Source organism: Strigops habroptila, chromosome 7, assembly GCF_004027225.2.
Source record: "Strigops habroptila isolate Jane chromosome 7, bStrHab1.2.pri, whole genome shotgun sequence".
Lineage (NCBI taxonomy): Eukaryota > Metazoa > Chordata > Aves > Psittaciformes > Psittacidae > Strigops > Strigops habroptila.
In genome coordinates this window covers 12741139-12755801 of record NC_044283.2, presented here as the reverse complement: position 1 = coordinate 12755801, position 14663 = coordinate 12741139, and the positions used below count along the sequence as shown (strand labels likewise).

At 43.7% G+C, this 14663-nt stretch overlaps 1 protein-coding gene across 1 annotated transcript in view; it reads left to right on the top strand.

Annotated features, from left to right (window-relative positions):
• Nucleotides 1-5600, top strand: part of WFS1 (wolframin ER transmembrane glycoprotein) — a 37837-nt gene extending 32237 nt beyond the window's left edge. The window contains exons 7-8 of the mRNA XM_030492625.1: nt 1103-1248; nt 2885-5600. Of these exons, the coding sequence (XP_030348485.1) occupies nt 1103-1248; nt 2885-4693 (1955 nt within the window). The 3' untranslated portion in view covers nt 4694-5600. The remainder of the gene's footprint in view (nt 1-1102; nt 1249-2884) is intronic.
• The last annotated feature ends 9063 nt before the right edge of the window (nt 5601-14663 follow it).

Below are 14663 nucleotides of genomic sequence, written 5' to 3'. Positions count from 1 at the left end.
TTAGTGCAGCAGTTCAGTTTTCTGTATCTTTAAAATCTCAAACTAGTACTAAGCAGGCCAGCTTTCATACCTGTATGTCAGCTGACTAGCTAAATTTACTGTGTAGGAGTTATGTTATAGATTTTTGTCATTCAAAAGTCTTTCATATCTACAGCAATGTCATTTGCCTTAGTGTATGGAAAAAAGTTGCTGCTAATTATCCTTCTTCACAAATGACTTCAAGCTTGTCTGCTGTAGAAATGAGCTAATCCATGCTAATGTAAGGAACTGGCTGTGCAGTTTGGAGCAGTGGATAAATCATCTTCTGTCTTGCAGCATCCCTACAGTTTTCAGAAGTAACCTCTTGCCTCCTTTCCGCTCAAAAGAGTGGATAAGGATCTTCAGGCAGAGTGGTAAATTTGTCTCTGTGCACAACTAAGCAAAGTATTTTGTTGCTGCCTGTTTGGTTTAGATAACAGGTGATATTGTTGATATAGTTTGGCGGAGGCCATTTGTATAGCCACACAGCATAGTAAATTAATACACTGTAAATAATCTATATTTAGTCTTGTAGATGTGAATAATTGGGCATTTCCCATAATTATATGTCTGCAACTTCTAAACTCAGAAAAATGACAACATGTTAAATGCCAAATCAGAAGTTAGTTTTTCAGTTAATAACATACAGATAATTCATTACTGTTCGTGTACAATTCTTTCTTTTCAATGTGATTGTTGGGTAAAGATTGCTCTCAAGCAGTTGTAAAAGATATAATATCTTATTATTTAAAACTGTTTGACCTAATCCAGTAGTCTTTTTTTCCTTGGAATACTTGCAGATAAGCTACGTTCACGCACTCTGTTCTCCTGCTTACTGATATAATAAACTTACCTGCTGATCTGACAAGATTTAGAGTAGTCATACGTAACTGGCACAAGCAGCTTGTTTTCAGCACAGATCTCAGAACAAGTGGCAAGGTAAGCCTCTGTTATCCATAGTTCAGTTTTTGAAGCCCAGAGTAGGTTTTTTTTAATACCAGGAAAGAAAATCAGTATTCCAACACATAATCCATAAGGTGTTGTAGTGATGCTATTTATTCAATGCCTTTATTTTATCTTTTAGCTAAAAAATTTATTGCTTTGGATGACTTTGTTGAAATTACCAAGAAGTACGCAAAGGGAATCATCCCATCTAACCTGATTATGCATGAAGAGGAAGATGATGAATTGGCAGGGAAGACTCCTGAAGAGCTACCCCTGCGACTGAAGGTAAAAAGGCAATACTGAGCAGGTTGAGTTGAAGGGCTCTTAACTTAGGCATGTCAGTGAAGACAGAAGTGACTTGCATTTGACTCTCAGAGCTGATGTTTAGTCTATATAAGTCAGTACGAAAATTACTGCTTTAATTTCTTTTAGGACTTTATATATATGTTTACAGTTTCATATATATGAGTCATAAATTTCAAAGAAAGGAGTAATTGTTTTCCCTAGAAGAGGGCAATCTACTACCTTCATTACATCTCAGCGAGGATTTGAATGTCCCTATCGTAACTGTCATTTTTATTACAGATGTCAAGATGTGCTTCATATCATACCTGTTTAAACAAAAGCAAGCACGTGTGAAAAATACCCATAGCCTTGAGGTGTGAAAAGGTTCTATTATGAAGGAATTCAAGAACAGTGGAACTTGCTGTTAGTTTCTACACTGATATTTCACTAGGTAGTGAAAGTAAAAAGGGAAATTGAGGTGCCCGCATTCATACTGGTATAAATTTCAAGCAAAGTAGGGGGTTTCTAGCTGCTGATGTGAGAGGTTTTGTTGTAATTGTTGACATTTTGTTGTCCATTATCATATGGTAGAGGTGAAATAAAAGGATGGGGGTGAGGGGTATTTCTTTCCAATCTTTTGAATAACTAATACTCTGAAAGAGATACATTTACAAAGAAGAACAGGGGATACCTTTGCTAATAAATAAGCTTATGCCCAAGTCATTGTGTGTTGCCCCAGTTCATCACAGTGCACAGATCTTTGCTGAAGCATTCTTTGCCTTTCCCTTGAGCTAATTAATCTAAAAGTCTAAATTCTGGGAAGACATAAAAACTATCTTCATATGGGGGAAGGAGGGTTGTTTCCAGCATCTAATAAGCAGACGCAGTATTTGAGTATGTGTTTGAAAAATCCTGTACCTTTTTATTGATCCTGTGTAAAGTGTGTGGTTGGTCACAGGGAGGGGGATTCAATCCAACAATTCCTTTGTTCTCTGCTGACTGTATTGGAAAATGCCGCATAAGATAGGTAGTTTTAAGATCCTGTACAGTTACTGTTGTGGAGTTAAAAGAATCCCTAAACGTGTAGTAATTATAGTTAAAAATATTTATGCTGCTTCCAAATGATGGTTTGATAGCTATATCTCTAGCTGCTTGGGAAGAATTGTTTTAAAGATAAACCACAGCTGTAAAGACTTCCTGTAAGTGCATCTGAATCATATGCACCACTTCCTGCAGTGTATGCATGTATCACAATGTATAGCATAATCCTTGCAGAACAGTGGCAAAGTTAAGTGCTTTAAAGCTACAGTACTCACAGCTCAGGTAATGACCTAAGATACAAGAGTGCACAAAACTGCAGCCGTGTAGTTTATCTTCAGTATGAAGTTAGCAGAGCAGAATATTTGACTAGGAAGCCATTTAATTATATGTGTCAAAGGTAATGAAATACATCTTTCATGAAATCAAAATCGCCTCTGAGCTTCATCTGACTGAATTAATCAAAATAAAGCTAATAATCTCAGACAAAGTAATCTAATTTTATTGGCAGCTTTCATCTGAAATATAAATCTTTTCATGTCAGCTGATGTTAGACAACTGACTGCTCATAATAAAATGCTTCTTTCTGTCTTTCCAGGTTGTAAAATATCCACTTCATGCCATTATGGAAATTAAAGAATACCTGATAGATATTGCATCAAAGGCAGGAATGCATTGGCTGTCTACCATTGTTCCAACACACCATATCAATGCTCTCATCTTTTTCTTCATCATCAGTAATCTGACAATTGAGTTTTTTGCCTTTGTTATTCCATTAGTCATATTCTATTTGTCCTTCATTTCAATGGTGATTTGCACACTGAAAGTTTTTCAGGACAGTAAGGCTTGGGAAAACTTCCGCACGTTGACTGACTTACTGCTTCGTTTTGAACCAAACCTAGATGTTGAGCAAGCTGAGGTGAACTTTGGATGGAATCACTTAGAGCCATATATTTATTTTTTACTCTCGGTATTCTTTGTCATTTTTTCCTTCCCCATAGCAAGCAAAGACTGCATACCATGCTCAGAATTAGCTACCATCTCAGTTTTCTTCACAGTGACAAGTTACATGAGTTTAAGCACGTGTGCAGAACCTTACACACGAAGAGCGTTAATGACTGAGGTAGCAGCAGGTTGCTTATCCCTATTGCAGGTATTACCTGGGAATTTTGGCTACTTGCAGTTCTTAGGTAAAACATTCTTTACTGTTCCTGTAGGCCATTTCTTTGTGATAAACGTGAGCATCCCATGCCTTCTGTTTTTGTACTTGTTCTATCTTTTCTTTAGAATGGCACAACTGCGGAATTTTAAAGGCACCTACTGCTACCTGGTCCCATACCTGGTCTGCTTTATGTGGTGTGAGCTCTCCGTGGTCATTCTGCGGGAGTCCTCTGGCATTGGGCTCGTTCGTGCATCAATCGGTTATTTTCTGTTTCTCTTTGCACTCCCAGTGCTAGGTGTAGGCATTGCACTGATGTGTCTTATCCATTTCATTAAGTGGTTTGTGTCTCTGGAGCTCATGAAAATTGTAGTGACTCTGGTTTTGTGTACTATTCCTTTGCTCTTCCGCTGGTGGACAAAAGTTAACATCTCTGTAGTGGAAATGGTTAAATCCCTCACTCGAAGCTCAATTGTGAAACTCATTCTGGTGTGGATTACAGCTGTAGTGTTGTTCTGTTGGTTCTATGTGTACCGATCAGAGGGAATGAAAGTTTACAACTCCACCTTGACGTGGAATCAGTATTCTTTCCTCTGCGGACCCCGGTCGTGGAAGGAGACAAACATGGCCCGCACTCAGATTTTATGTAGCCACCTGGAAGGACACAGAGTGACGTGGACTGGGCGGTTCAAGTATGTGCGTGTGACAGAGATCGACAATAGTGCAGAATCTGCAATAAATATGCTTCCACTTTTTATTGGTGATTGGATGAGATGCTTGTATGGTGAAACCTACCCTCTCTGTGACCCCAAAAATGTTACACTGGAGGAGGAAGAATTATGTCGTCTCAAGTATTTGACAAAGCATAACTGCCACATGAAAATGTTTGATCGGTACAAATTTGAAATAACTGTGGGCATGCCTTTCAGTAGCAAAAATGGAACCAAGTCTATAGAGGAGGATGATATAACCAAAGATATTGTGCTGAAGGCAAGCAGTGAGTTTAAAAAAGTGTTGTTGAACTTGAGGCAAGGGAGTATAATTGAATTCAGCACAATTCTGGAGGGCCGTCTTGGCAGTAAATGGCCTGTCTTTGAACTGAAAGCAATCACTTGCTTGAATTGCATGTCTAAACTCTTACCTGCAGGGAGGCATGTGAAAATAGAGCAAGACTGGAGGAGCACAGTGCATACAGCCATTAAATTTGCTTTTGATTTTTTCTTCTTCCCATTCCTGTCAGCTGCATAATGAGCTTTCATATTGGTTCAGTGGTATCTTCAGTGTACGCTGCATTTACACTATCAAAGGGTTGGCTTCTTAAAAGGTTAAGAAAAAAAAAGAAACAAAAACCAAAGCCACCTTGCTGTAGCAATGCTCAAAATGTATGCTACTGTAGAGCATTGGTTGAGTCTTGTAAGTGTACACGCTGTATCCTGACTTTAAACCCTGTATGACTGAAGTAATATATACTGGTTTAATATTATAAATGAATACAGGGGATTGCTGCTGACTAATTGCATGGAGACTATTTTGTCCACAATGGATATATATTTGCCTGTGGTACAACACTAGATGAATTCACTTGCTCGATGTTAAAAGCACTTTACTCTTTAAATATTCACAATGTGCCCATTTGTATTTTCACAGGCATGACTTAGAATAGGTAGCTGACAACAGCTTGTGTTGCATATATTGCTTGTATTTATTTGGTGTTTTCTATAAAAAAGTGTTCTTACAGTCAGTACCTGGTGGTGTACTGTTCTGCATATAGAACTCGTTTCACTAGTTGTTCAGAAGATAGTGACTTTAATGTTTTCTGGAAGGCCACACTGTTTCACACCCAGCAAGGCTATAAAACCTCGTCAAGCATTAAATATACTGTACAAAATATGCTGTTTGTCGTGATTGGTTGGTTACAGTAGCTACATGTATGACACTAAGGTATAACCCATGCTGGTGGGTGAAGGACAAACACCAGAGAGTAAGGCTGATATGAAGGTGGTACCAGTAATGGACAAGCCAAAGCAACTGAAAATAGTACCTGAAACTCTGCAGTGGAAACTGAAATAGAATGTTTGTTTAATGATTTATATTGTGCAAATAAACATAAAGTACAAACTTGAATTAAATGGGTATGACATTTGTTCCTTATGCTTTGACATTGTGAGCAGTTTATGTTGCGCTGATAACAGCTTTCACTGAGAAATACAATCTAGAGTATTTAAAATGTTGTGGTGTGAGATACTTGAAGTTCTGCTTCACGTTATTTGAAACTACCAGTAAAATCTGAGTATGCTGGGTTAGGGTTTTTGTAGCTGTGAAATCTACACATACTGCTTACCCCTGCTTAGTGCTGACTTACTACCTTCTTTGACCACTAGATGACTGTACTTCACCGATACATCACACTGTTTCCCCCATAGATCCTGCATTAGATTCTTTTTTTCCTTTGCATATTAGTCGTATGGGGATTGGGAGAAGTGTTATCAGTGAAAACTCTTGGTAGAGAAGGGGAAACTTTTGGGGACAATGAGGCATTTGGCTGCACTCCCAACTATGAGCACCCTCTTGAACATCACCGTGTGCTGCAGGTGGGAAGAAGCCAAAGGCACATAGAGGTGTGCTCCCTGTTCCCAGGTGGTGAGCCAAGCCTGATGCTGTAGAGCAGAAGCCTCTGCCGTCCAAAGCTACATAGATCAGAAAATCTGTGGAGTAGAATTGTGTCTTCTGGGTGCTTCTAGCTTTGAAAGTTGTCAACTATCTCTGGTTCCACCTGGGGAAAAGAGATGGTGTAAGGTGCAAATATTGACTTAGTTTCATTTACCTGGCCCCATTTTGGCTGGAAATAAGCCGGATTTAGCCCTTTCTCCTCCTTTTATTAGAACATCCATAAGCTCTTTTTAAATACCTAAACATTCTTCCTGGCTCTGAAATAGAAGCACAAAAGATGCAGATTTTTTTTTTAAATCCTTTTGTTTCCTTTTTTTGTTATGTATACATAATCGTGAAACTTCTGTATGTCAGGGGGAAAAGGCAACAGTCTTGGTATTCAGAAGTAATGTTAAAAATTCTTCTGTTTTTAGCTTTTACTCTTTGTAAGGATGACAATTTACTGACTTACTGTGGTGCGTTTTCAAGAAGTTATTAACAAAAGGGTTAATCCAGGTACTTAAGTTCCCATCTGCAACATGGTCTGAGGCTTAACTCCAACAACTCTGAGACTTCTAGTTCAGCCCTTTCTGAGGAAATTATTAGGGGATATTAGCATATAACTTACTACTTTTGCAATTAGAATTACTAGGTAAAACTCGAGTTCCTTGGAGGGGGGAGCTCCCTCAAGGATGTTGGTACCAGTATCGGCCAGATTCCAAGTTACACAATTTCCCTTTATGCTCTTACATGAAAACCCCTGGACTAGCTAGATCCTGGGAAAAGTAATCCACGTGCTCTGTAGTGACAGGTTCATGGGGACAGTTGAAATCATCAGATGTTTCCAACAGAGGTGAAAAGTTTTGAACACCAGCACATGGTAGGCCGTTTTCCATGTTCTCAGCTCTTCTGTGTATCCAAAAGGGAATGAGGAGGTAAATCTAACTTCAAGACCTTTAAATAATGCCCTTTAAAGCCAGTTCTCAAGTGTTGCTTCTTGATGCTTTTCATGGAAAAAGAGGATGCATTAATGGTAATGTGAAGGATAGCTACTCCATTTTCTTGTCGGTCTAGTCTTCAGTGTTCTGAAACCTTTACCAAATAAACCTTTTCTTTCTAAACCATCTCTCAGCTGACAAGCACAAAATCACTATTATTTAATCAGCAATTGCAGTTCCAGGCAAGGTGTTTTTGCAAAGGGTGCTTTTATGTACTTCACATCTTGCAAGCAAACAGAGCACAAAATGACTTTGTTCCCATCATGTGTGCTACAGCTCTATATTCCAAACCAGTCCATCTTCTAGATTGGAAAGGAGAGAGACAGAATGTGGCAGCTGCTGTTAATTATTCAATTAATCCTACATTTATTATTTTCTTACTCAGTTTTGAAGACATGATGAATTATGAGCAGTTCCAAAGATAGGTGCCCTTTCTCTAGGCTGATAACTCAATCTTTTGAATTAGTATTAATTAACTGAAGAGGAGGAGAAGGAGAGTACACGGCTATTGACACATCTAAATTAAGTTTTACTGTTCTTCCATAAACTCGGCTTTAGCATTTAGAATATACAGAAGTTAGAGTAAATATTCATTACTTGAATTTCATCCTCAAAGTAACGTGAAAAAGTACTGCTTGTTCTGCAAACTGGTACATGCTTCCATAAGCACAGAAAAACAACAAAGCACGTATAGAAATTCTGAATAATTTAAGAGCCTACTCTGTAATGACTAACAGCCTCTTGCAGTAGGCAAGAATGCAAAGGGTTTATATGCTGCATTTTGCCCTGTTCTTCCAGAGCAGAGAAGCAGTAGGTCTCTAGGAATTACACGTGGTTTTATTCCCAGAACTATCTGGGCTTAAGTGCCTTTGTCGTGGTTTGAGCCCAGCCGGTAACTCAGAACCACACAGCCGCTCGCTCACTCCCCCCCCCCCTTCTTCCTCCCCCCGCTCCCGGAGGGATGGGGAGGAGAATGGGAAGAATGTAACTCCCACGGGTTGAGATAAGAGCAGTCCCGCAACTAAGGTATAACACAAAACCACTACTGCTACCACCAATGATAATAACAATTAGTGAAAATAACAAGGGGAGAGGATACAATTGCTCACCACCCGCCGACCGATACCCAGCCCGACCCGAGCAGTGATCAGGGCCTTCCGGGTAACTCCCCCCAGTTTATATACTGGGCATGACGTGCTGTGGTATGGAATACCCCTTTGGCTAGTTTGGGTCAGGTGTCCTGTCTCTGCTTCCTCCCGGCTTCCCCTCCTCCCTGGCAAAGCATGAGACTGAGAAAGTCCTTGGTTGGAATAAACATTACTTAGCAACAACTAAAAACATCGGTGTTATCAGCGTTGTTCCCAGGCTGAAAGTTAAAAAACACAGCACTGCACCAGCTACTAAGCAGGAGAAAAATGACTGCTATAGCTGAACCCAGGACAGTATCCACCCCTTATTCCATACCATTCACGTCATGCTCAGATCCCACATCTCTCAGCACACCATCACCCCTGTCCCATATATACACATATATATATACACCCACACCCACACACAGAGAAAGATATCATTCCCTAGTCCATGGACCAATCCCTGTAAAATTGCTGAACTCATCCAGTCCATGATGTCAGGCTCCATCTCTTGTAATAGTCTTTCAGGGCAGGAGGGACGGTACGTAGTGTTGGGTTGTTGCCTGCTGATGATACCGCCAAACTCATCTGGTCACTGCTGAGCTCATCTGGTTTCCTCAAAATTCATTCTTTGTTGAGGTGATGATCGGAGGGAAGTCAGGGTCAATGGCTGGTGACCTGAAGATGTCTAGCTGGTGGGCTATAAAAGTGTTATAGAGCAGGCAACAGCGTACAATTGAGTTCATTGGCTGTTTTCCCCCAAAATCAAATCCCCTTGAGGTACACATCGGACTTCCCCATCTTCCCGCATTACCCACCAAGTATATCCAGGTCCCTGAGCAAAAGCAACCCCACGAGTGGGTTTGCCTTTACCTGAAGCAGGAATAACCCAGACTGTCTTCCCCAACAAATTCTTTATGTGCACCACAGGAACTTTATCCCCCTCTACAGTACGTAAAAGTTCTGATTGGGCTGGGCCAGCCCTGTTGGCAGATCCCCTACTGTTGACCAACCAGGTGGCTTTTGGTAAATGTGTATCCCAGTGTTTGAAAGTCCCACCACCCATTGCTCTCAGTGTAGTTTTTAACAGCCCATTGTACCGTTCGATTTTCCCAGAGGCTGGTGCATGGTAGGGGATGTGGTATACCCACTCAATGCCATGCTCTTTGGCCCAAGTGTCTATGAGGTCGTTCCAGAAATGAGTCCCATTGTCTGACTCAATTCTCTCTGGGGTGCCGTGTCGCCACAAGACTTGTTTCTCAAGGCCCAGGATAGTGTTCCGGGCAGTGGCATGGGACACAGCGTATGTTTCCAGCCAGCCGGTGGTTGCTTCCACCATGGTAAGCACATAGTGCTTGCCCTGGCGGGTTGGTGGGAGTGTGATATAGTCAATCTGCCAGGCCTCCCCATATTTGTACTTCAGCCATCGTCCTCCATACCAGAGAGGCTTTAACCGCTTGGCTTGCTTAATTGCAGCACGTTTCACATTCGTGAATAACCTGGGCAATAGTGTCCATCGTTAAGTCCACCCCTCGATCACGAGCCCATCTATATGTTGCATCTCTGCCTTGATGGCCTGAGGTGTCATGGGCCCACCGGGCTAAAAATAATTCACCCTTATGTTGCCAATCCAAGTCCATCTGAGCCACTTTAATCTTAGCAGCTTTATCCACTTGCTGGTTATTCTGGTGTTCCTCAGTGGCCCGACTCTTGGGTACATGAGCATCTACGTGGCGTACCTTCACCACCAGGTTCTGCACCCGAGCAGCGATATCTTGCCACAATGCAGCAGCCCAGATGGGTTTACTTCTGCGTTGCCAGTTGCTCTGCTTCCATTGCTGCAACCACCCCCACAGGGCATTTGCCACCATCCATGAGTCAGTATAGAGATAAAGTACTGGCCATTTTTCTCGTTCAGCAATGTCCAAGGCCAGCTGGATGGCTTTCACCTCTGCAAATTGACTCGATTCACCCTCTCCCTCAGCAGTTTCTGCAACTTGTCGCAGGGGACTCCACACAGCTGCCTTCCATCTCCGATGTTTTCCCACAATACGGCAGGACCCATCAGTAAACAAGGCATATTGCTTTTCACTCTCTGACAGTTCATTATATGGTGGGGCCTCTTCAGCACGCGTCACCTCCTCTTCTGGTGACATCCCAAAATCTTTGCCCTCTGGCCGGTCCATGATGACTTCTAGAATTCCTGGACGACTGGGATTTCCTATTCGAGCTCGTTGTGTAATTAGTGCGGCCCACTTACTCCATGTAGCATCAGTTGCATGATGTGTAGAGGAGACCCTGCCTTTGAACATCCAGCCCAGCACAGGCAACCGGGATGCCAGGAGGAGCTGCGCTTCAGTTCCGATCACTTCTGAGGCAGCTCGAACCCCTTCATAGGCTGCCAGTATCTCTTTTTCAGTGGGAGTGTAGCTGGCCTCGGATCCTTTATATCCCCGACTCCAAAAGCCAAGGGGTCGACCTCGAGTCTCCCCTGGAGCTTTCTGCCAGAGGCTCCAGGTAGGACCATTCTCCCCAGCTGCGGTATAGAGCACATTTTTCACATCTGGCCCGGCCCGGACTGGTCCAAGGGCTACTGCATGAACTATTTCTCGTTTAATTTGTTCAAAGGCTTGTTGTTGCTCAGGGCCCCATTTGAAATCATTCTTCTTCCGGGTCACGTGGTAGAGAGGGCTTACAATCAGACTGTAATTTGGGATGTGCATTCTCCAGAACCCCACAACACCTAAGAAAGCTTGTGTTTCTTTCTTGTTAGTTGGTGGAGACATTGCTGTTATCTTGTTGATCACGTCTGTGGGGATCTGGCGGCGTCCATCTTGCCATTTTATTCCCAAAAATTGAATCTCCTGTGCAGGTCCCTTGACCTTATTCCGTTTTATGGCAAAACCGGCCTTCAGCAGGATTTGGATTATTTTCCTCCCTTTCTCAAAAACTTCTTCCGCTGTATCACCCCACACGATGATGTCATCAATGTATTGCAGGTGTTCTGGAGCTTGCCCCTGTTCCAGTGCAGTCTGGATCAATCCATGGCAGATGGTAGGGCTGTGTTTCCACCCCTGGGGCAGTCGGTTCCAAGTGTACTGGACGCCCCTCCAAGTGAAAGCAAACTGTGGCCTGCATTCTGCTGCCAAAGGGATTGAGAAAAATGCATTGGCAATGTCAATTGTGGCATACCACTTGGCTGCCTTTGACTCCAGTTCATATTGAAGTTCTAACATGTCCGGTACGGCAGCACTCAATGGTGGTGTGACTTCGTTCAGGCCACGATAGTCTACTGTTAATCTCCACTCTCCATTAGACTTTTGCACTGGCCATATGGGGCTATTAAAGGGTGAGCGGGTCCTGCTGATCACTCCTTGGCTCTCCAGTCTGCGGATCAGCTTATGGATGGGAATCAAGGAGTCTCGGTTGGTGCGATATTGCCGCCGGTGCACTGTTGTGGTCGCAATTGGCACTTGTTGTTCTTCGACCTTCAGCAACCCCACAACAGAAGGATCCTCTGAGAGACCGGGTAAGGTGGACAGCTGCTTAATTTCCTCTGTCTCCAAGGCAGCGATACCAAAAGCCCATCTATACCCTTTTGGGTCTTTGAAATACCCTCTCCTGAGATAGTCTATGCCAAGGATGCATGGAGCCCCTGGACCAGTTACAATGGGGTGCTTTTGCCACTTCCTCCCAGTCAGGCTGATTTCAGCTTCCAGCATAGTTAACGCTTGGGATCCTCCTGTCACTCCAGAAATAGAAATGGGTTTCACCCCTTGATACCTTGATGGCATCAGAGTACACTGTGCACCGGTATCTACTAGAGCCTTATACTTCTGTGGGACTGATGTGCCAGGCCATCTGATCCACACAGTCCAGTAAACCCGATTATCCCTCTCCTCCACCTGGCTGGAGGCAGGGCCCCTCTAATAGTGATCACAAAATTCTCCACTTCTGTCTTGTAGAAAGGGATTAGTATTCCTTATCACAGGAGCTGGAGTAAAATCAGCTCTTTCGCTCCATCTGGGAAACTGCTCGCCAGAGACTGGAGCAGCAGCTTTCCTGGGAGGATCATCCTTGACCATTGTTCTCCTCTTCAGTTCACGCACCCGTTGCTCCAGAGCTGAAGTAGGTTTTCCATCCCACTTTCTCATGTCTTCTCCATGATCCCACAGGTAAAACCATAGGGTGGCCCGTGGCGTGTACCTCCTATATTTTCTTTCTCGAGCAGTAGGGCGCCTTCTGTTAATAGCTGAGACATGGGTTGGTATGCGTGGAGTGCTGGATAGATCGGATAAATCGTCTCTCAATTGTTTGAACTCCTGGGACAGTTTTTCCACAGCTGAAATGATGGAAGGGGTGAGATTGTCTTCGAACTCTCGGAGTTGACGAATCAGGAAATCCACTGTTGGTGATACTCCGTCATTCCAGGTCATTGATGCCAATGTGTGGGCATATGATGATGGCGCACTCCGTGTAAGTTTCCGCCACATGGGTCGTGTACATTCGACTTCATCTGGGTCTACGGATGTGTTCCTGGAATCCGGCCTACGATAGATCATCTCTATAATGGCTGATTCCCTCAGGGACTGGATGCCTTTCTCTATCGTGGTCCAGTTGGCTGAGCGATTCGTAATATCGTCTTTGTAGGGAAACCTTTCCTTCACAGCTGCCAGGAGCCGCCTCCAAAGACTGAGGGCTCGCTTCTCTCTTGCAATCGCTTTGTCAATTCCTCCTTCCTTAGCAAGTGATCCCAGCTGCTTGGCTTCCCTACCTTCTAGTTCATGACCGTCGGCCCCATTGTCCCAGCACCGGAGCAACCAGGTGACAATGTGCTCCCCTGGAAGACGGGTGAAATCTTTTCGCATATTCCGTAGTTCGGTTGAGGTCCGGGGTCGAGAAGTGACCTCTTCTTCTTCTTCCTCTTCCTCTGACCCACGTAGTAGTAACTCTTGTTCAGGTGCTGTTGCATATAGTAATGGCACTGGGTCTTCATCTTTCTTCGCTTCGCGGGTTGCTCTTTGTGCCTTTCGTCTGCTTTTGCTTACAGGGGCAACAGACATTGTCACAAACTGGACATTTGGTTTAGCTGCAGTGTTTGTCACTGTGGTTGGAGTGGCTGCAGTGTCTGCCACTAGGATTGGAGTGGTTGCAATGTCTATTGCTGGGGTTGGTGCAGCTGTTGTGCTTGGGAGTTGAGTAACACCAACAGCTGCATTATCTGTTGCTGTCGGGGTTTGAGTAGCTACTGTGCTTGTCACTGGGGTTGGTGTAGCTGCAGTGCTTGGAGTAGCCATATTGTCTGTTGCTGTCGGGGTTTGAGTAGCTACTGTGCTTGTCACTGGGGTTGGTGTGGCTGCGGTGCTTGGAGTAGCCACATTGTCTGTTGCTGTCGGGGTTTGAGTAGCTGTTGTGCTTGTCACTGGGGTTGGTGTAACTGCTGTATTTGAAGTTGGAGTAGTTGCGTTGTCTGTTGTGGTCAGGGTTTGAGTAGCTGTTGTGCTTGTCACTGGGGTTGATGTAGCTGCTGTACTTGGAGTAGCTGTGTTGACTGTTGTGGTCAGGGTCTGAGTAGCTGCTGTGCTTGTAGTTGGCATAGCTGCGTTGTCTGTTGCTTTGCCATCAGATCCAGAGACATTTTTTTCCCTTTGAAGGTGCTGGATAGTGTTGAGCAGGGCTCTGTAGGCATAGGCCAAGCCCCAGCACGTTGCCAAAATTTGTCCCTCTCTGGTATAACCAGGACGACAGCACACCTCGTTTAAGTGTTTTACTAGTTTTTCCGGATGTTGCACTTGTTCAGTGGTGAAGTTCCAAAGCACTGGAGGGGCCCACTGGCCTAGGTACTTGCCCATACTATCCCACACACCCTGCCACTCATAACTGTCCAGCCTCAGGGAAAATCTCCTGGTGGTCCTCCTATATCGTCGTCTAACCCTAGACCAGATTCGAACCTGATACTGCTGAATTTTTGACATTAAACGAAATAGGATGTTCCTACGACGGGATGGCCGTGGGTAAAACACACTCTGTATGTTTGCCAACATGCTGATCCCCAGCACAATCAGCAGGCAGGTTTCAAGGGTACTCAAAGGCCATCTAAAACCTTCAGAACTCTCAACTGCTGTTGCAAATAGGCTGGTGGGGGAACGGGGGGTGAAAGAGAATGCTTCCTTCGTAAGTTTACCCCCCGAGGAGAAAAAAAAAGATATGCAATTGCTAAAATATTTCATTATATACCTCCCAATGTATAGTGGTGATGGCCACGCTGGAAGCACAAACCAGACCAGTTTCATGATCAATGAGTCTATTGTATTACAAGTCATTACCATGAAGTACAGTGAAACAAGAACCTTAGCCCAGGCCCCCCAGCCGATAAACACTAAAACAGCAAATAGTGGCTGTAAGTAAGGTACAACATGCTGAAATTCTGAGATCAAGCGC